Below are 19,475 nucleotides of genomic sequence, written 5' to 3'. Positions count from 1 at the left end.
CCGGCCCTCCCTCGCCCTCTGGGCAGTCCGGCTGTATATCAGACTTTCCGGCCCTCCCTCGCCCTCTGGGCAGTCCAGCTGTATATCAGACTTTCCGGCCCTCCCTCGCCCTCTGGGCAGTCCAGCTGTATATCAGACTTTCCAGTTGTCTAAGGCGGGGGATTCAGCCACTTCCACAGAATTTCTAGTCGGGGTGCCAATGTTGCCCAGCAGTTGTGTTAAGCTGGGCAGTGCCAGTGGGGAGCTGTGGGCTCCTAGGCCTGGGATGGTGGAGGACCATGGCTGTTGAGAATGGGCTGGAGCCTCAGACAGTTCTCCTGGGATGAGAGTGAGGGTAGCCTTGTCTGTGGTTAGGAGGGTCTGGTGGCCGCGTGGCCTGTGTCCCAGCTGGGGGGTGTTGTGGTGACTGGAGTGGCCCCTGTGCAGCTCCCTCCACCCTTCTTTCCTCCCCTCCCCTCACTGCGTGGCTCCAGCACACAGCTGTCACCGGAATCCATCTCTGTCACCACCCCACTGTGGGGCTAATGAGTTCTCCTGTGAAGCCCCTCAAGCACAGTGCGTGCCCCCCCGCCCCCACCAGAAGCCCCGGGCCTGCCTCTAAATCCGCCCAAGATGTCAGGAAGGCCTGACCCGGGAGGTGCTGGGTCCCTGTGTCCTGGCCATCACCCAGGCCCGAGAGCACTGCCCAGACAGTCCTGCGGAGAAGACGCGCAGAGAAGGCCTAGCCCTCCCGGGCTTCCGGGTATCTGACCATCCTCAGGCAGTGGTCCTCCCCGTCAGCTCAGGGGACACCACCAGTCAGCCCCTCACCCTTCGTAACATGCCTTACTCCACAGGGCAGGGCCTGGTACCTGGGAGACTGGAGGAGGGAGCACCCGCATTCGGTGCAGCCAGCTCCTGAGCTCCTGCTCGAGCCCCCCGCTCCCCACCGCGGGCACAGACCTTGTCCCGCTCGCGAGTCCTTGCGAGGCGATGAGAGAGGCCGCCAGGCCTGCTGGGAAGAGCGCTGATGACAGAGGCAGAAAGTATCGTAGGAGGCCAAAGGGCACTCTTGTGGTCACCAGGCTTTGTTACTGTGTACAGAGCCCTACGCTAAAGGAAGGGCCAGAAGACAAGGAGAGCCCCAGTATTTCCCTGTCGAAAGGCTCCAAGGGTTTCAGGGCCACTCACAGACAGGAAGTCCCAGGTAGGAGTGCTGAGGCCAGGAGACCACACCAGAGTCTTCTAAGTCCCAGCTTAAGGTGTTTCACGGCCGACACCACCAGGCAGCTTAGCCGTGCCCTTCGCTCATGTCCAGCTGCCCATCTCGGTGGCGGAGCTTGGGAATGGGCCTGTTTGTAATGTCTGTTTCCCCACCTGTGTGGAGCTGCCCTTCCCCTTCCCCCTTTGCCAGGTTCTTACCTGCTCCTCTCTTGTTTTATGTGACCCTAGCTTGGTGCACTGTCTGTGCCCTCTGCCAACAGTGGAGGCAGCGAGGATGAAGAGGAGTGGCAGAGGGTGTCTTGGGATGTGGAAGAAAGGGTGGGTTGTGGGGTTGGGCTGGGTTTTGGTTTCAGTAGAGGGAACACAGCCAGCTGGAGAGCAGAGCTCGGGGGTTGGTGGCTTTTCAGAGTCACCCGGCTGGTGGCTAAGACTTGGACCTATGACTTTGGCTGTGAGCATTACCCAGATTTTTCTGCACTTGCTAAGAGCACCTGCCTCTGGGGCTGACTGAGAGAGTCATGTAAGAGTTAATAACAGGGCGAGTGTTGTCAAGTAAGGAGGGAGCCAGGTTTGCCTGCCTGGGGCTAGGGTGGGCATCTGAGCCCCCCAGGAGTGCCCCTCCATGCCACACTTGTTGCACTGTGTGAGTTCTTAGAATTCACCCTGCAAGGCCAGGCCTGGAAGTCCTGGCACCCAGATCCTGTCACAGGCCCCAAAGCATACTTGGCTACACATGGTGCAAAAGCACGAGTGGAGGCATGGCCAGTCGTGGCTCCATGTGCTCACGGCTCTCTCTGGAGCTCTGGCAGAGGCCGCTTCACTTTGTGCCACGCCACCCTCCCCCGCCACTACACTTTCCCTCCCTCCGGGGCTGCTGCCTCGCCTCCTCCATCTCCCCTGGCCACCCTCTTCCAACCTGAGCGTGCTCTTCAGTTGCCAGCAGTGAGCAGGCTGCCTCCCTACCTGTGAGCAGCCGCTTCTCTCTGGGGCTCTTCAAACCCTAAACCCTGGCAGGAAGCATGTCCAGGAAGGAGCTCCAGCAACTCCAGAGGCTCCGACAGAACTCTGGGCTGAGCCTGGCTCTCCGCTCCAGCAAGGGTCTCCCCTGAGCCCCAAGGGCATTGGGGCTGGTAACTCACCTATGGATGGGAGCTGGGCGGGACAGGACACACAGAGGATGAGTTCGTGGGCCAGCCCTGAGCCCCACGCCCGATTCTCGCCTGGCCCAAGAGAGCCCGCCACAGCCTCCCCCATTTTGCAGCCAGCGGAGCCATTCACACAATCACCTTCTGTTAATTCTATCTGCAACATCAATTAAATTGTTTGTAGAAACTAATTGAATGTGGCTTAATCACACATCTTAATAGCTTTCCACGCTCTGAACTCGTTGTTAATTCCAGTAATAAAACGAGATGAGAACGCTGGCTGGGTAATTAGCGAGGAGGCTGGGGAAGAAATTGCTGTTTGATGGTGGGTAATAAAGGCAGCCGTGGTGACCGCTCTCCTGAGCAGCCGCCACTGCCACCATGCTCCCCGTTCTGCTGACGGAGGGAAACGCTGCTGCCTGGCTGAGGTTCCCATCCCTGCTGCTGCTCCTCAAGCTTCTCTCCGCTCTCCTCTGGGCCCAGGCTCCAGGGTTGCCCGGGCACGGGAGTGTGGAGTCCGGGGCTGTGGGCGCCAGCCTGCCCTGGGAATTCGGAGTGTCTGGCTGGTGCCATCAGAGATGCTGAAGTTGAGCCATCCTTTCCCCTGAGACCAGTTTCTGGACCTTAGCTCCGAACGGAGTCCACCTGTGCAACTCTTCTTCTTGGCGTGGGGTCAGCTTTTCCTGCCATGTCCCAGCCTGGGCATCCCACGGCTGTCGTGGGGCCTGAAAACTGTTGCAGCTTCTGTGACCTCCTTGTGAACTAGAGCAGCCCAAGCCCCTCCCCTAAGGAGGGAGTGCAGCTGTGCCTTTGGCCCAGCCAGCTGTTGACTGTTGTCTGTAGTAGCCGATGTAAGATGTGATTGTGTACAGGGACTGCTGACGGGGACCAGGGGCGGGAAGCTGAATCTGGGGGATGCAAGTCGAGAGCCGTTGAGGCAGTGAAGTCATTTAGTCGACACTGGGCTGAAAGCAAGACAGAGGGCCAGTGGGGCCAGTGGCGTGCAGCCCAGTGTGCTGGAGAAGGATGGATGGAGGTACGCTGGGAGGGCAGGAGGGGTTCCTGGGTCTGCTTCCTTCCCAGCCACCTTGGCAAGGCCCCAAGCTGTGGGCAAAGTGCTGCTCCGCCAAGTGTGGGCCGAGCGGTTGTTAAAAGAGATCCTGCCTGGGCGGGAGGCTGCTCACTGATTCCTCGGTTGTGTCGTTCTGTGGTTCTGGGACAACGAACAAGACTTTAGCACGTGTGCTTGGGGCCAGGCACTTAGTACTGTCCCTTACAGAGGACTGGGGTGGCTGGAGGGCACAGGTAAGCCCAGGGCTGCCAGGAGCAGCAGTGGCAGGGAGTGGGGGCTCCTTCCTGAACACACCTTCTAGGCGTGGCTCTTCTGCTGTGGTTGGTTACTCCCTGGTCCTATTCCTGAAGAGCTGTCTGCCTGGGAAGATGCCATAGCCACCTTGAGAATGAAGGCGACTGCAAGCTTGGCCAGACCCACAGGGCTGGACCTGGGCAGGGAGGCCGCGTGCTGACGCCAGGCCTTTCCACCATTCCCCTGATGACACGGAGCCGTGGGTGACGTCCAGCCCAGCCACAGAAGTGCAGGTGGAGGCTGGTGTTTGGCGCCTCTTTCCTCCATCTAGGTGGTAGCCTCCTCACCTTCTCTTAGTGACCAGGGACCAGGTGACTCCTTGTCGACTTGCTGTCCTCATTCCTCCCAGAGGGAGCCCTGGTGAGACTTCCTGCCCTTCCACTGCTTCCCAGGCAGCAGGCCCCCTGGGCTCGTTCCAGCAGAGAACAGTGTGGGTTTTCCCTGGAGCTAACGGGGTGAGAAGGTAGAGCCGGCCTCGGGGGAAAGCCGTCTGATGGCCGGAGCGGTAAAGGTGAAGGCCGGGCTCCTCAGCGTGGGAGGACCGTGTCTGGGAAGACTCACACGACCGCCCTCAGGTGCAGACATTCCGGAGGCGCTCACGGAGGGGAAAGGAGGAGCAGATTTATGTCCAATCAGTGTCATTCCGTCAGAAGTTAAATCTGGTACCACCAGCCAGGTTCTTCTCTCAGGAAGGGGCATAGACCCATGGAGACGAATTCGTGCCACTTTACCAAGGGCATTAGCTAGGAATTGCCGCGGAGCTCAGGGACAGTGACAGGGACCCGGAAGCAGGAGGCAACAGGCTGGGACAGCCCTTGGGACAGTGTCTGATGATAAGCACTTGTCGAACAGTTTAAAGGGAAGCCTCTGGAGGAGGGGCTGGAAGCAGGAGGCCCAGTGGGGGCTCCAGGCCAGGAAGCTGCAGGCCGCCACCCTCCCTCCCTGCACTCGGCCATGGTGCTCCCTAAATGGTGGGGGGAGTCCAAGCACACAGTGGTCCCCCATCTCCGGGGCCCTGACTTGAAGGCAGGGTGAGTCCCGAGCCCAGGACAGGCTGGAGGAAGCCTGTGTACAGGGCACAGGCTTGGGAATCTGAAAAAGCTGGGCTTGAATCTGACTCTGCTACCGTTTAATTGTGTGTTCCTGGGCAGATAAACCTTTCTAAGCCTCAGTTCCTTCATCTACAAAACAGGCCCTACCTCCCTCAGGTAGTGAAGACTGCACGAGGTCATACGTGGAATGTATAAATACACTGATGTAGGATGGTAAATACCCTGCACGCGACAGGCAGATGGCATGGCGGCGATGACAGTGGCGGCCGCCAGGGAATCAGTGGGGCCTGTGAAACCACCTGTTGCTGTATTCCAAAGCCCAGCAGAAAGAATCAGGGGCTTCCCTTTAAACTGTGCGACACGTGTTGATTATCAGACACTGTCCTAAGGGCTGGGACTATGCTAGGCTTTAGAAGTTTCTTAATGCCCAGGTGAGGGCTGCAGTGCTTGGTGGCCCCCTGTCATCCATGTCCCCGAGTCTCTCCAGTCCCCTCCTCAGCCAGGGGCTCTCCCTAAATCCCAGCATGGCCCAACACTCGGCCTGCTTTGTGCTGTTGCCTCCGAAGCCGTTGTTCCTGAGGCCTGAGCCTCAGCGCTTAGCTCCAGGTGCTTAGCCACCCCCAACTCTAGCTCCCTCCTGGCAGAGTCCCCCTAGAGCTACTGTGAGCACCGTGGAGATCGGGGTGTAATCCAGACTCAGAGACATTCTGTGGCTTAGAATCCTGTTTTCAAGATTGGAGCCTTCCCTCCCTCCCACAGCAGGGAGAGACCTAGGAGCTGCGAGGCTCAGTGCCGGAGTGACTGCTGCTAACCCGTCTTCATCTGTCCCCCCCCGGCCTTAGGATTACATGCAGAACATCCACGGCAAGGAGATTGACCTGCTGCGGACAACGGTGAAAGTGCCAGGGAAGCGCCTGCCCCGAGCCACACCTGCCACAGCCCCGGGCACCAGCCCCCGTGCCAATGGGCTGTCCGTGGAGCGGTGTAACACACAGCTGGGTGGGGGCACAGGTGAGGCGGCCGCTGAGGCGGGGTCTGTGGGGTGGCTGCTACGGAGCCCAGGCAGGCAGGCATTCTGGGTTTGGCTGCTTCTCAGCCTGGGCACAGGGTGCTGGCCAGCATCACACTTCAAGGTCACCTCAGCCAAAGACATGTGCCCTAATGCAGCCCTAGTGGAGTTAATTGAGGTGGCAGCAAATGTCTAGAGCAGCAGTTGATCTGATGTCAGATGGGGCCAGGTGGTGTCATGTTTGGGCAGTGGTGCTGGTGGTTCTAGGCCCATCTCTGCATCCGGATCCGAGGCAGGCGACGGGTGGGGGCAGTGCCTCTGGGTGCATGGCCGGCATCTCAGCCAAGGTTGACATGTGGAGATGGGAGAGGCAGAAGGGGATGGAGCTGTCTGGGGTCAAGCTGGTGCATATTCTCAGGCCTGAGTGAGAGGTGGGATCTCTGCTCAGAGAGGACTGAATTTAGACAGGAGCTGGAGGCAGGAGACTCCAGTGAAGAGCTGTCGTGTTCTTGCCTTTTCAACTGATAGTGCTGGCTCAGGCGAAAGGCCTCCTGTCCCAAGGAACTCCCTTCCTAGTGCCGCTTCATTCCTCCTCCTTCGGGCCCCCAGGCCCCGTGCTCTTCCAGGGTCCGTCCTTCCACACTCGTTTCCCTCACTTCCAGAGCCGCTGACTCCCGACTGCTTTCCCCCAGACTTCAGTATCCCCGACGTTGTCCTAGACCATCGTATCTCATGTTCCTGGGCTCAGGAACAGCTGCCCCAAACCCTGCCAGGCTGGGGCCATTCCTGTGCCCTGTCCCAGCAGTCAGCGCCTGGTAGCACAGGTCTGCAGCTGCGTGAGTCACCTCCCTAGAGGGCCTGTGCTTGTCACAGTGAGGGGAGGATGTGACAGAGTTAGTGGACAGGTGGCTGGGGATACGAAGTCCCCTGGAATGGATGGGGGAGACCCCAAACAATAAAGAATTGTCTCACTCAAAGTGCTGATGGGACTCCGCTGAGAAAGCCCAGGTTAGAGGGAAGGAAGGCGCCATGATGCCTCCAGGTGTGCTCCTTGTTGGAGGCAAGGCTCCTGAAACAGGTGTGCTGGGCCCGCTCTCGCAGAACCGCCATGGACCGGGCTGAAGGCAGGGGAGTGGCCGGGGAGGGGCCTGACACAACTGAGATGTGCCATACACAGTGGATGTCTGTGCATCAGGCCCCAGGTCCACAGCAGCTCTGAAGTGGACATTATTGTCCCCATTTTAATGAGGAAACAGAGGCTTGGCACAGCTAACAAACTTGTCTGTCAATTCCACAGTAAGTGGGAGACCTAGGGTTCAGCCTAATTGTGTCTGACTTGAAGAGCCATGTTCTTTCCTCCAAGCCATCCTGAGCTCAGAAAGGAAGCCTGTGAGGTGGATGGAGGGAAGGAAGGAGGCCAAGGGGGAGAAAGCCAGCCACTCCCCATCATGGGGCTATGCCAGTGGGGGACCTTGAGCCTGCTGTGGGGTTGCACTGGTCTGATGGCAGGTCGCAGGCCGTCTTCAGTGCTCTTCCCGGAGAGCGGGACAGAGCTGCAGGGAGCCCTCTGGCACCGGCCCCCAGGAGCCCCTTTGGTCAGCTTGAGGTTTCTCTTATCATTCCAAAAATGAGGAGCAGGCCCAAGTGAGTCCCTTTCCTTGATGGCAGGGAGCCAGAGGACAGCTGGGCTGTCTCCCTAGAGTGAGGGACATGAGAAGATGCTGTCCTGTCCCGTTCCTGTCCCTGACATCCCTCACCTGGGAGCGGCAGTGGCATGGAGGAGGCAGCCCCGTGCTCGTGCTCCTGTAATGACAGCGCCCACACGGGTGGCTGCTACGGAGCCCAGGCAGGCAGGCATTCTGGGTTTGGCTGCTTCTCAGCCTGGGCACAGGGTGCTGGCCAGCATCACACTTCAAGGTCACCTCAGCCAAAGACATGTGCCCTAATGCAGCCCTAGTGGAGTTAATTGAGGTGGCAGCAAATGTCTAGAGCAGCAGTTGATCTGATGTCAGATGGGGCCAGGTGGTGTCATGTTTGGGCAGTGGTGCTGGTGGTTCTAGGCCCATCTCTGCATCCGGATCCGAGGCAGGCGACGGGTGGGGGCAGTGCCTCTGGGTGCATGGCCGGCATCTCAGCCAAGGTTGACATGTGGAGATGGGAGAGGCAGAAGGGGATGGAGCTGTCTGGGGTCAAGCTGGTGCATATTCTCAGGCCTGAGTGAGAGGTGGGATCTCTGCTCAGAGAGGACTGAATTTAGACAGGAGCTGGAGGCAGGAGACTCCAGTGAAGAGCTGTCGTGTTCTTGCCTTTTCAACTGATAGTGCTGGCTCAGGCGAAAGGCCTCCTGTCCCAAGGAACTCCCTTCCTAGTGCCGCTTCATTCCTCCTCCTTCGGGCCCCCAGGCCCCGTGCTCTTCCAGGGTCCGTCCTTCCACACTCGTTTCCCTCACTTCCAGAGCCGCTGACTCCCGACTGCTTTCCCCCAGACTTCAGTATCCCCGACGTTGTCCTAGACCATCGTATCTCATGTTCCTGGGCTCAGGAACAGCTGCCCCAAACCCTGCCAGGCTGGGGCCATTCCTGTGCCCTGTCCCAGCAGTCAGCGCCTGGTAGCACAGGTCTGCAGCTGCGTGAGTCACCTCCCTAGAGGGCCTGTGCTTGTCACAGTGAGGGGAGGATGTGACAGAGTTAGTGGACAGGTGGCTGGGGATACGAAGTCCCCTGGAATGGATGGGGGAGACCCCAAACAATAAAGAATTGTCTCACTCAAAGTGCTGATGGGACTCCGCTGAGAAAGCCCAGGTTAGAGGGAAGGAAGGCGCCATGATGCCTCCAGGTGTGCTCCTTGTTGGAGGCAAGGCTCCTGAAACAGGTGTGCTGGGCCCGCTCTCGCAGAACCGCCATGGACCGGGCTGAAGGCAGGGGAGTGGCCGGGGAGGGGCCTGACACAACTGAGATGTGCCATACACAGTGGATGTCTGTGCATCAGGCCCCAGGTCCACAGCAGCTCTGAAGTGGACATTATTGTCCCCATTTTAATGAGGAAACAGAGGCTTGGCACAGCTAACAAACTTGTCTGTCAATTCCACAGTAAGTGGGAGACCTAGGGTTCAGCCTAATTGTGTCTGACTTGAAGAGCCATGTTCTTTCCTCCAAGCCATCCTGAGCTCAGAAAGGAAGCCTGTGAGGTGGATGGAGGGAAGGAAGGAGGCCAAGGGGGAGAAAGCCAGCCACTCCCCATCATGGGGCTATGCCAGTGGGGGACCTTGAGCCTGCTGTGGGGTTGCACTGGTCTGATGGCAGGTCGCAGGCCGTCTTCAGTGCTCTTCCCGGAGAGCGGGACAGAGCTGCAGGGAGCCCTCTGGCACCGGCCCCCAGGAGCCCCTTTGGTCAGCTTGAGGTTTCTCTTATCATTCCAAAAATGAGGAGCAGGCCCAAGTGAGTCCCTTTCCTTGATGGCAGGGAGCCAGAGGACAGCTGGGCTGTCTCCCTAGAGTGAGGGACACGAGAAGATGCTGTCCTGTCCCGTTCCTGTCCCTGACATCCCTCACCTGGGAGCGGCAGTGGCATGGAGGAGGCAGCCCCGTGCTCGTGCTCCTGTAATGACAGCGCCCACACGCAGGAGCTGGCGGACGGTGCCCACCCAGCCCGCGTCCCGCTGCCGCGTGCCGACACCGACACCGACCCTCATGCACACTCACACATGTCTCTCGCTCACCGGGCGATGTTAACATCTCATTATCTTTGTTACTGTAATTACATTATCCGCTGCTTTATGCAGAATTATCCTCCGAGGACTAATTGATGGCTCCATGTTTAATTCATTAATCATTAGCATCAAATTCGACAATTACAGTGCACACTGATTGTGGGGTTGCAGGCGTAATGAGGGGAGAATTAACAAAGGAAAGGGAAAGCACTTTCCCTCCCTCAGGGTTTTGGGCTGGGGGCTTGAGGAGGAAGTTGGGCCTGTGATGTCTTTGGATGGGGCTAGGGATGAGGGGGAATACGATTTGGAACCTGGAAGGCCATGAAAGCAGGCGTGAGGAGAAGCAAGGTGTCTGAGAAATGAGGGACCGAGTGTGCACCCCGGAAGGTTTCCTGAGGCGGGACCTGTGAGGGCGGAGGAGGAGAGGTGGGCAGGATTCTGAAGAGGCAGCATCTGTGTGTTCCTTCTGGGCCTGGAGATGGAGACCGGCCTGTAGCCTCAGTGCTGCACGTATATGACTAAGTACTTACTATGTGTCTGGTCGTGTTTGGGGTGTTGTGACAAATACAAGAGGAACATAAAACTTGCTCCCTGCCTTCAGGCGTCATCCCAGTGGCAGAGCAGTGACATGTTGGGCCGTTCCTTTCCCTTCCAGCTGCTGCAGCCCGGTGCCGCCTCCCCATAGGCTTCCCCTCAGTCCCACCGCCTGCAGGGCTGGTGTGAGGCCTGGTGCCTGCCCTTCCCCTGGCTGGGCCTCTGCCTGCTGTCTCCAGCTTTGGCCAGCTCCGAGCCCCTTCTCTGCTTTCTCACTAACGTCCAGCACCTGGCTGCCTCCTCGGCTTCAAGGTTCAAGCACCCCAGGTTTGGCCCCCCTGTTCTTAGACCTCCTAGGGCCATTTCCTTCTGGTCTCAGTCTTGGGTGGACTGAAGAAGGGGAAGGAAGCTTAGGTTCTTGGTGTTCCAACTCAGACCTTCAAGTGTCACAGGCCTCTGAGGCCCCATGGCTGTTCCCAGAATCTCTCCAGCAGGGGCTCAGGCAGGGAGTGAGGTGGAAGAATCCTGCCGCTCTCTGTCCTCCACTGCCGGCCGCGCCTGCCCCAGCCTTGGCTTTCCTAGAGCCTTTGATTCCCCCTGGCTCTGCCATTCTTCCCTGATGGGAAATGAAAGATTAATTTTCTCCAGCCCAACAGGATAATTACTAATACTAATTAGACATAATTACTTGAATTTGATACAGTTATTTCTCGTCAGAATGGCGGTAAAGCTGAGGCAAAGCAAATGGCATATGTGGACTAGAATGGAAGGTGCAGGGGCCCAAGCCAGGAGGAGCCCCACAAGGAACGCTGCAGAGATGGGCGTCAGCACCACCCAGCTCCACAAGCTGGGAGATCTCTGATGCAGAGACCTCTCCCTACTCCCAGATCACAGTGAGGGGACAGAGCTGTAGGCCTTTCTGCTCATGGAGGGAGGAGGGCATGAAGGTCTGGGGACAGGCTGCTTCCTAAGGCACACAGGGCCCCTGCGCGGCCCCTGGCTCTCCCAGAAGCTGGCCTGCCACCTGATGAACCCGTGCCCTGCTGGAATTTCTCCAGCTCTGCCCTGCAGCCCTATTTTTAGGATAGTATATTTGAGCATTCTCCCCGGCCCGGCCTCCCTTCCCAGTCTGACCCTTCCCACCCCCAGGTGCCCCCCACTCGGCCAGCAGCGCATCCCTGCACTCTGAGCGCCCCCTCAGCAGCTCGGCCTGGGCTGGCCCGCGCCCTGAGGGGCTGCACCAGCGCTCCTGCTCCGTTTCCAGCGCCGACCAGTGGAGTGAGGCCACCACTTCCCTGCCCCCAGGCATGCAGCACCCTGGTGAGTGGTGGCTCTGCTGCTTCCCACCTTTTCTGGGGCCCCAGTGACAGAGAGGAGGGGAACCGGGCAGCATTCTTTGCTTGGGAGGCTGCAGTGGGACAGTGTCCAGGCCAAGGGGTGGGGCCCAGCTGGGCCCTCCAGGGCTTGTCAGAGAGACCTTGCTTCGGGGCTAGTACTGATGTTGTCTTGGAAGCAGAGTAGGGGCACTGTTCCTTCTCCAGCCTCCACGTGGAGCCCTTTTCCCCAGAGACCCCATCGCCTGCAGCCCTGCCTAGGGCCAGCACTAGAGGCCCGCCCTCTGCAGCTCCTCCTCCCCTTCGTCCCCAGGCGGCGCTGGTGGCGGCTCCCGCATCCCCATCAGCCCCCCGCAGCCCCCCGCGCAGTTAGCTCATCAGCCTCTCGGCAGGGGGACAGGGAAGCGGCTGAGTAGGGAGGTCGGAGGCTGGGCGCTCTAAGCCGTGTGTGCCACATTCCGAAGGCAGCAGCATCTTACCCGCTACTGTGGAGTGGAGGGGGGGTCCCTGTGGAGTTGTCCTGAAAGGTCATTTTCCACCTGACCTGTGCTGCCCCCCTCAGATAGGCCTCCACCCATCCTAGGTGGGTTGGTGACTCCAGCGTCTCTCCCGTCTGCCCCTTCCACCTGCTTCGAGGGCCCTTCCGTTTGCCCCTTTGTCTGTTCTCTTTCTCTCTCTGCTTGTCTTCTTTTGACCCTACTTCTTACTTTCACCATTGACCACAGACCCCATCAGCAGTTCTGAAGGCTCAAAAGGGCATGGAGCCAGCTCTCCTGTCCCTTGCCCTTTCCATGCCCTTGTCCTGAGTGTAATGACAGGAAGACCCAGGGTTCCCCACTGTCACCCCAGCCAAGGGTGCTTTCCCTAATTGGCTTCCCAAAGGCCTTCCTTGAGTCTTCACAGTAGGAGCCCTGAGGCCCAGCCTCTGAGCTGCCATGGCCTCAGGAGCGTGGGCTGAGGGAGGAGCTGGGCGGTGCCAGCACAGGGATCTGCCCCACCTCTTGTTCCACGCCCAGCCCACCCCTGGGGGAAGTGAGCTTGGAGCGCATGAGAAGGGGAGCCAGGGGCCCTTCCCTTGGGTCACCGGTCCAGTGGCCTGTGCTGGCCTGCATGAGGGCCCTCTGTTGAGTCTGGAAGGAGGAAGGCAGGGAGGGAGGGAGCGTGTCTGCCTCTAATGAAGTTTGACATTTAGTGGTGAGCGCCGGGCGGGGTGTGGGAGATGGAGCTTGATTAGCGCGCTCTAATTGACAGTAATTAGGCAGCTCCCTGATTGTTTCTAATTCTGCTATTAATTGTGAGGAGCGGGGAGTGTGATTGAGGATAAATTTGGTGCGGAGCTGCTGGGGCTTCAGCTCCCCGTGAGTTCCCTGGGCTGCCTTCCACCCCTCCAGGCTGCAGAGGCAGCTTCCTCCCTTTGCCTCCATCCTGTTCTGCCTAAGTTTCCTACTCTCTCTCTCCACATTTGCCTCCTCCAAGGCTGGGGAGCTTTGGGACTGGGAAGCCCAGGCAGACCTCACCTAGAGAGAGGTGTCCGTCTGGCTCTCCTGAGTGTGGCCCAGCTACAGTTGGCAGGACTGGTCCTCTCCTCCTCCTAGTGCCCTGCGCCCCTCCCCTCCTCTGCCTCCCTTCTTCCCACACTTCTCCAACTCTCCCCTCACCAGCCAGTGGCCCAGCTGAGGTACTCAGTTCCAGCCCCAAGCTGGATCCTCCCCCATCTCCCCACTCCAACCGGAAGAAGCACCGGAGGAAAAAGAGCACCGGGACCCCCCGACCAGACGGCCCCAGCAGTGCTGCTGAAGGTTAGGGGGACCCAGAGGGAAACCGGGCACAGGAGGTGGGCAGTGGGACTTGGGGATAGTACCCTAAAAGTAACACTTATATTTTTTTTTTTGTATTCAATGGATTAAGCACTTTCTAGTAGTTGCTAATCAAAGTAGTTCTACAACTTCTTTTGGTAATCTAGACCTGGTATCTTAGAAAAGTTCTTCTGCTAACTGAAACCCTTTCTGTTGAAATGTGGGCTTACTTCATTTATTCTTAAAGAAGGTAAACGACAGCAGACGGCTACATCAATAGCTCCTTTAAGATGTTCGGGCAGGACCTGTGTTTTCTGTCTCTTGTGTCATCCTGAGTTTAATAAGTGCTGGGTATTTACTGGGTGCTTAATACATGTGTACAGATTGACTGAGTCTCTCCTTAGTTTTCCTTAGGCTAAGGAATTCCAGGTCCTGAAGCCTTCTTCCATAGGACCTTTCTCTTCCTCTATCGATTATACTGCTGCTCCTCAGATTTTCCCCAAAGTATCTTCAAAACCTGCCTCTTCTTGGTGATTGGAGTTTCTTTGCTCCCAAATAAGTTTAACACTTCTATAGACTCATAATTTCTCACTTCTACTCTAATCGTCAGGGTAGAGGTATGGGTCAGGGGAGCAGAGACGCCTAGCCAACCTGCGACAGTGATGCTTAGTACTTACAGCATGGGGGCTCCCTTCTGGTCCGGCAGACCGAGCCCCACAAATGATCATGGAGATCTTGTAGTTCAAAGGCTGTGGTCAAAAGCAAGGTGAGGCGCAGTGGTGGTGCCTGAGGAAGGAGGTGCCGGTTCTATTTCTGTGGGAAGGCAGTTCTGCTAACAGTCCCTGAGAGCAAGGGCCCAGCAGAGGAGAAATTCCAGGGGATGTCGGGGTCACTGAGGTGAGGTTGCCTGGGGCCAAGATGCAGTGAGGACTTACAAGCAGGGATGGCCTTGGCAGAACTGGAGTTCACCCTGGGGCCTTACCATAGGCACCTGTGCTGTCTTCCCAGCCCCCAGGACACAGTCACACTGCTTGTTAGGAATTGTTCACCCATGGGGCGGTGACCATTGGGAGTGAGATTCATGCGGCTGTCTTCTGGGGCCTGGGGGAGCAGAGCTTGGAAGAGCTTCACCACATTGCTTGGGATCACAGTCCAGCCCTCAGTGCTTGTCACTACAGATGCCCTCAGGCCCCTATTTGCTCACATACTCCAGGTCCGAGAGAAAACCTCTTCTCCTCTCCCCCATCCACTTGCCCTTCCTGCCTGTCTATGCCATGGCAGTGGGGGAGGGGCCCAGCTCCCATGAGCCCCACGCTGACGCCGTCAGGAATATTGGGTTTAATGAGCTGCAAAATGAGGCGGCTGCAGCTGACATGTACGGATGGTGCCCACACCCGCCTTCCCCCACCCTCTCCCAGTGTTTGCCTCCTAGCACCCCGTCGCATCCTTCTCCAGATACTCAGCTCTTTCTCTGGGAAGCACCCCTCTGATTTGACACCCATTCCTGGCAGTGCCAGGGGTGCCAAGATCTTGCACCCCCCCATCTGTTTTCACTTAAGCTCCACAGGTGGTTAGGAAGGCGGATTGGGAGCTCACACTAGTCTTGCAAGTTTACTCTGGCCTCCCCCTGCAAGTTGTCCTGGAGTGTGTGGCCTTGTGGCTGGGGAAGGATCTAGGGGAGGACACGTGCCAGTGGAGCAGGGTAGTGAGTGGCGTTGTGGCGATAGCATGCCCTGGGTGTGCACACAGGCCAGGAGCCCTGATGGCATGAACACCCCCCAACAGAGGCAGAGGAGTCGTTTGAATTTGTGGTGGTGTCCCTCACCGGGCAGACGTGGCACTTCGAGGCCTCAACGGCGGAGGAGCGGGAGCTGTGGGTTCAGAGTGTGCAGGCCCAGATCCTTGCCAGCCTGCAAGGCTGCCGCAGTGCCAAGGACAAGGTGGGTACAGAGTGACTGGGCCCACACAGAGCACCTGGCTGGGGTGGGACTGAAAAGGGCCTCATGACTGACCAACCGCCCCTTGTCTCTCCTGCTGTGCGACAGACTCGACTGGGGAACCAGAACACAGCTCTGGCTGTGCAGGCGGTCCGCACCGTTCGTGGCAACAGCTTTTGTATCGACTGCGATGCACCTAGTGAGTGCAAGGCTGGTGGGGCTGGGAGCTGGGGACAGCCCAGGGAAAGCTTCGTAAGCATCGAGGGCAGGGAAGACTTCTGTAGTTGTCCCAAGCTCTGGTGGCCTGCCTGCTGTCGCTATATCATTCTCCTCTCCTTGCCTAGATCCAGACTGGGCCAGCCTGAACCTGGGTGCCCTGATGTGCATTGAGTGCTCAGGCATCCACCGACACCTGGGGGCTCACCTGTCCCGGGTGCGCTCCCTCGACCTCGATGACTGGCCGCCTGAGCTGCTGGCTGTCATGACTGCCATGGGCAATGCCCTCGCCAACAGCGTCTGGGAGGGGGCCTTGGGTGGCTACTCCAAGCCAGGACCTGACGCCTGCAGGTGAGCGGATGGCACCCTGGAGCTGGCCAGGAATGGGGGAACCGCTGGGGGCTCCCAGCATGGGGAAGATTGGAGTGGCTGTGATGGTATTAGAAGGGTTAAAACTGTCCGTTGCTCTGCTTGGCAGTTGGCCCCTTGGGGGTGCCCCTCCTGCTCTGGTGCCTGTCACTCAGTCGCCTCACAACAACGGGCCCTTTCTGAGCGTTATCAGCAGGTCAGGGGCCAGCAGGAGGCGCATGCGCAGGGCCCCTATCATGGTGTGGTGCAGAGCGCCCACTCTGGAGCTCTGAGATGGGGAGAATGGGTGGGAGATAGGGGAGTGCATGGCCCCCCAGTGCAGGCCCCCACCCGCTTTGTTCCAGCACTGCCAATCCAAGAGAGTTCAGACGGCCAGATAAGCTGCAACACGGGCCTGCCTGGAATCTTCCTGCCCTCTCAGCCCCCACATCCCCACTGTCCCCAGGGGGCCTCCCTTCTGTGTCCCTTCCTTTCAGCTTCTCCCACCCCCCTTTCCATTACCCACTGCCCCTCTGTGTGCCTGGTGTTTCCAGGGCTTCCCTCCTCCCTTTCTGCTCCGTCTCATCTTCTCTGTTTCTTCCTTCTTCCCCCTGGTGCTTGCTTTCTTTCCTGCCCACCTTGTTGGCCCCACCCGTTGCTTGGTGTCCTTCCTTGGCTCATGCCCTGATGGGCCTGTGGTTGCAGAGAGGAGAAGGAACGCTGGATACGGGCCAAGTATGAACAGAAGCTCTTCCTGGCCCCACTGCCAAGCTCAGATGTGCCGCTGGGGCAGCAGCTGCTCCGGGCCGTGGTGGAAGATGACCTGCGGCTGTTGGTGATGCTCCTGGCACATGGCTCCAAGGAGGAGGTGAATGAGACCTATGGGGACGGGGATGGGCGGACAGCTCTACATCTCTCCAGCGCCATGGCCAATGTTGTCTTCACACAGCTGCTCATCTGGGTGAGTCACGTGTCTCTAGCCTGCCCTGACCACACTCTTCTTAGCCTTATTCTTTGAAAGCCACCTCTTCTTTCCTCCCCTACAACCAATCTGTCTCCTCCCATGTCATGCCAACTGTGAACATGTGTTTTCTCCTACAGTACGGGGTGGACGTGAGGAGCCGGGATGCCCGGGGCCTGACTCCACTGGCCTATGCTCGCCGGGCCGGCAGCCAGGAGTGTGCAGACATCTTGATCCAGCATGGCTGCCCTGGGGAGGGCTGTGGCTTAGTGCCTACCCCCAACAGAGAGCCTGCCAATGGCACCAACCCCTCTGCTGAGCTTCACCGTAGTCCTAGCCTCCTATAAGGCCCAGGAAGAGGGCAGAGGGGCCAGAAGGACTCCATGGCCCGAAGACCATCCTCCTTGCAGGCACTGTGGGAACAGACACAGAGATGGACAAGCAGGGACATGCCGAGAGGACGAAGCAGAGGAAATTAGGGAGGAGAGTCAAAGGGATCAAGGAGAGTTGGGGATTTGAGCTGCAGCAGAGAGGGATGAGGGATTTAGCCCTCTGCCCTAAGGTGCCATTGAAAAGGGACAGGACCCTTCGGAGGTGCCTGTGAGGAGAGGGGAGCAGGACCTCTCCCTCCTCCAGATCCCTGCCTCCTAGTGCCAGCCCCTCACACGCCTTCATCCTGAAATAGGAGGACGGCCCAGTTTGGGGGTGCTGGATGAAAGAGACGAGGGGTGATCTGTGAGTCCCATGTAAACTTTGTACATTGGAATATTTATGTTTGTGTACATACTTGATGTGTGTGTGTATGATGAGCCAATAAACCAGATTGTGTGCGTGGTCTTGTTTCCCCCTTTTATGTTGCTGCCCTCCCAAGCGCGCCCCTCAGCTCTGCTCTCTCCTTGTCCTTTTCTTCTTATTGTTTACCGTGTTCTGAGATTTTCTTCCCTCTGTTTGGCTGGGTCCTAGGTGGTCTGTGTGCATTGCTTTCTTTCGGCCTTCCCTTGGTAGGGTGTGGTTGAGTTTTCAGCAGCACAGCACAAGGCCCCTGATGAGAAGACACAAAGCTCTTTGCTTCCTACTGGGTGCTGCCTCCCCAACCTTCAGACAGCTTTTTTTTTTTTTTTTTTTTTTTTGAGACAGAGCTTCGCCCTGTCACCCAGGCTAAGGTGCAGTGGCACGATCTCGGCTCACTGCAACCTCATTCTCCCGAGTTCAAGCGATTCTCCTGCCTCAGTCTCCCAAGTAGCTGGGATTACAGGCGCCTACCACCACACCCAGCTTATTTTTGTATTTTTAGTAGAGAGGGGTTTTTGCCATGTTAGCCAGGCTGGTCTTGAACTCCTGACCTCGGGTGATCCTCCTGCCTCGGCCTCCCAAAGTACTGGGATTACAGGCGTGAGCCAGCATGCCCAGCCATCAGGTAGCTTTTCCAGCTGCTCTCTTCATTGGTCATCAATAGTCTATGTAGAAAGCTTGTTGCCACACCCTGTACTGGCCAGAATGCACCCAGAGAGAGGGCGTAAGCATTGCCCCTTTCCTACAAGTCTGGGAATGGCCATACAGCAGGATGTACAGGGAGATACTTGAGTCAGTACCCAGGAGAAGAACTGAAGGTGCCGCAGGATAAGTGGCAGCACTTCTCTCCAGATAGCTGTGTTACAACATAGACTGACTTGTGCCTGGGCTTTGCTTGTGAGGAAAGGGGAGGAGGTAGGTGGTTAACACCAGAATAGCTGCCCTAACTCCCACCATCTTGCCAAGCCAAGCTGGGGGCAGAATCCAGAGTTCCTGCTTTTCCTTCTGACTGAATCCCTTAGTCCAGAAGGAAGACCTGGGGGAAGTGCTTCTCCCTGCTGGTTCTGAAAGGATGAGAACTTGTTGAGTTAGAGTCTTGGCCCTCTGAGGAGTCTGTTGCTGTCCCATTCCTGGACCCACGTTGCTGGTAGCCCTTGTCTTCTCTTTTTTTAAAAAAATTTCCCACAGACCAGGTGCAGTGGCTCACACCTATAATTCCAGCACTTTGGGAGGCCGAGGTGGGCAGATCACGAGGTCAGGAGTTTGAGACCAGCCTGGCCAACATGGTGAAACTCTGTCTCTACTAAAAATACAAAAATTAGCCAGGCGTAATGGTGGGCGCCTGTAATCCCAGCTACTCAGGAGGCTGAGGCAGGAGAATTGCTTGAACCCAGGAGACGTAGGTTGCAGTGAGCCGAGATCGCGCCACTGCACTTCAGCTTGGGTGACAGAGCAAGACTCCACCTCAGGGGGAAAAAAAAATCCCACAGACCTGACATAGGCCCTTTCTAAAACACCATGAGCATATGTTGGGTGTGGTGGGCTGGTGTGTTGTGCAGGTAAATAGGCAAGTAACACTCTTCAGAGAGGAAGCCAGGCTTTATTTTCTCAGCCCACAGCCCCTTTTGCAAGGCTGATGCAAACCTTACATATAGATAGGGCAAAATAGAGACAGGGCTGTGGGTTATGTGTAGGAGTAGGTGCCTGGGCTCCAAATACTAGCAATAGTCACCTCCAGATTCCCTATGGAAAACAAGCTGCTTGGGCTGGTTGAATACTGCTTTGAACAGGTTAGGAGGCTTCATAGGTAGAGCCAGAAAACCCCTGCAGGTTGGGGCCTTGGTTTGAGCTGCTTCTCATCTGTGGGCTTCCTGCCCAGGTGCTCTCTTGCCTGCCACCACAGGGGACGCATGGCCACAGAAACTCTGCTCCAGCTCTGCCAGAATGACAATGGCTCCCGTGATCCTCAACCTCTGCCTGGCTTATCTCCTAAAAAGATCTAACCACGGCCAGGTGTGTTGGCTCATGCCTGTAATCCCAGCACTCTGGGAGGCCGAGGTGGGCGGATCACGAA

At 57.7% G+C, this 19,475-nt stretch overlaps 1 protein-coding gene across 1 annotated transcript in view; it reads left to right on the top strand.

The window, feature by feature from the left end:
- AGAP3 (ArfGAP with GTPase domain, ankyrin repeat and PH domain 3) overlaps positions 1 to 17,444 on the top strand; it is a 68,096-nt gene extending 50,652 nt beyond the window's left edge. The window contains exons 10-17 of the mRNA XM_011984337.1: positions 5,609 to 5,777; positions 11,167 to 11,337; positions 13,013 to 13,150; positions 14,933 to 15,087; positions 15,193 to 15,283; positions 15,429 to 15,651; positions 16,354 to 16,609; positions 16,750 to 17,444. Of these exons, the coding sequence (XP_011839727.1) occupies positions 5,609 to 5,777; positions 11,167 to 11,337; positions 13,013 to 13,150; positions 14,933 to 15,087; positions 15,193 to 15,283; positions 15,429 to 15,651; positions 16,354 to 16,609; positions 16,750 to 16,956 (1,410 nt within the window). The 3' untranslated portion in view covers positions 16,957 to 17,444. The remainder of the gene's footprint in view (positions 1 to 5,608; positions 5,778 to 11,166; positions 11,338 to 13,012; positions 13,151 to 14,932; positions 15,088 to 15,192; positions 15,284 to 15,428; positions 15,652 to 16,353; positions 16,610 to 16,749) is intronic.
- The last annotated feature ends 2,031 nt before the right edge of the window (positions 17,445 to 19,475 follow it).

The sequence above is a fragment of the Mandrillus leucophaeus genome, unplaced genomic scaffold (assembly GCF_000951045.1).
Source record: "Mandrillus leucophaeus isolate KB7577 unplaced genomic scaffold, Mleu.le_1.0 Scaffold266, whole genome shotgun sequence".
NCBI classification, from domain to species: Eukaryota; Metazoa; Chordata; class Mammalia; order Primates; family Cercopithecidae; genus Mandrillus; species Mandrillus leucophaeus.
This window is presented reverse-complemented; position numbering and strand designations above follow the sequence as displayed.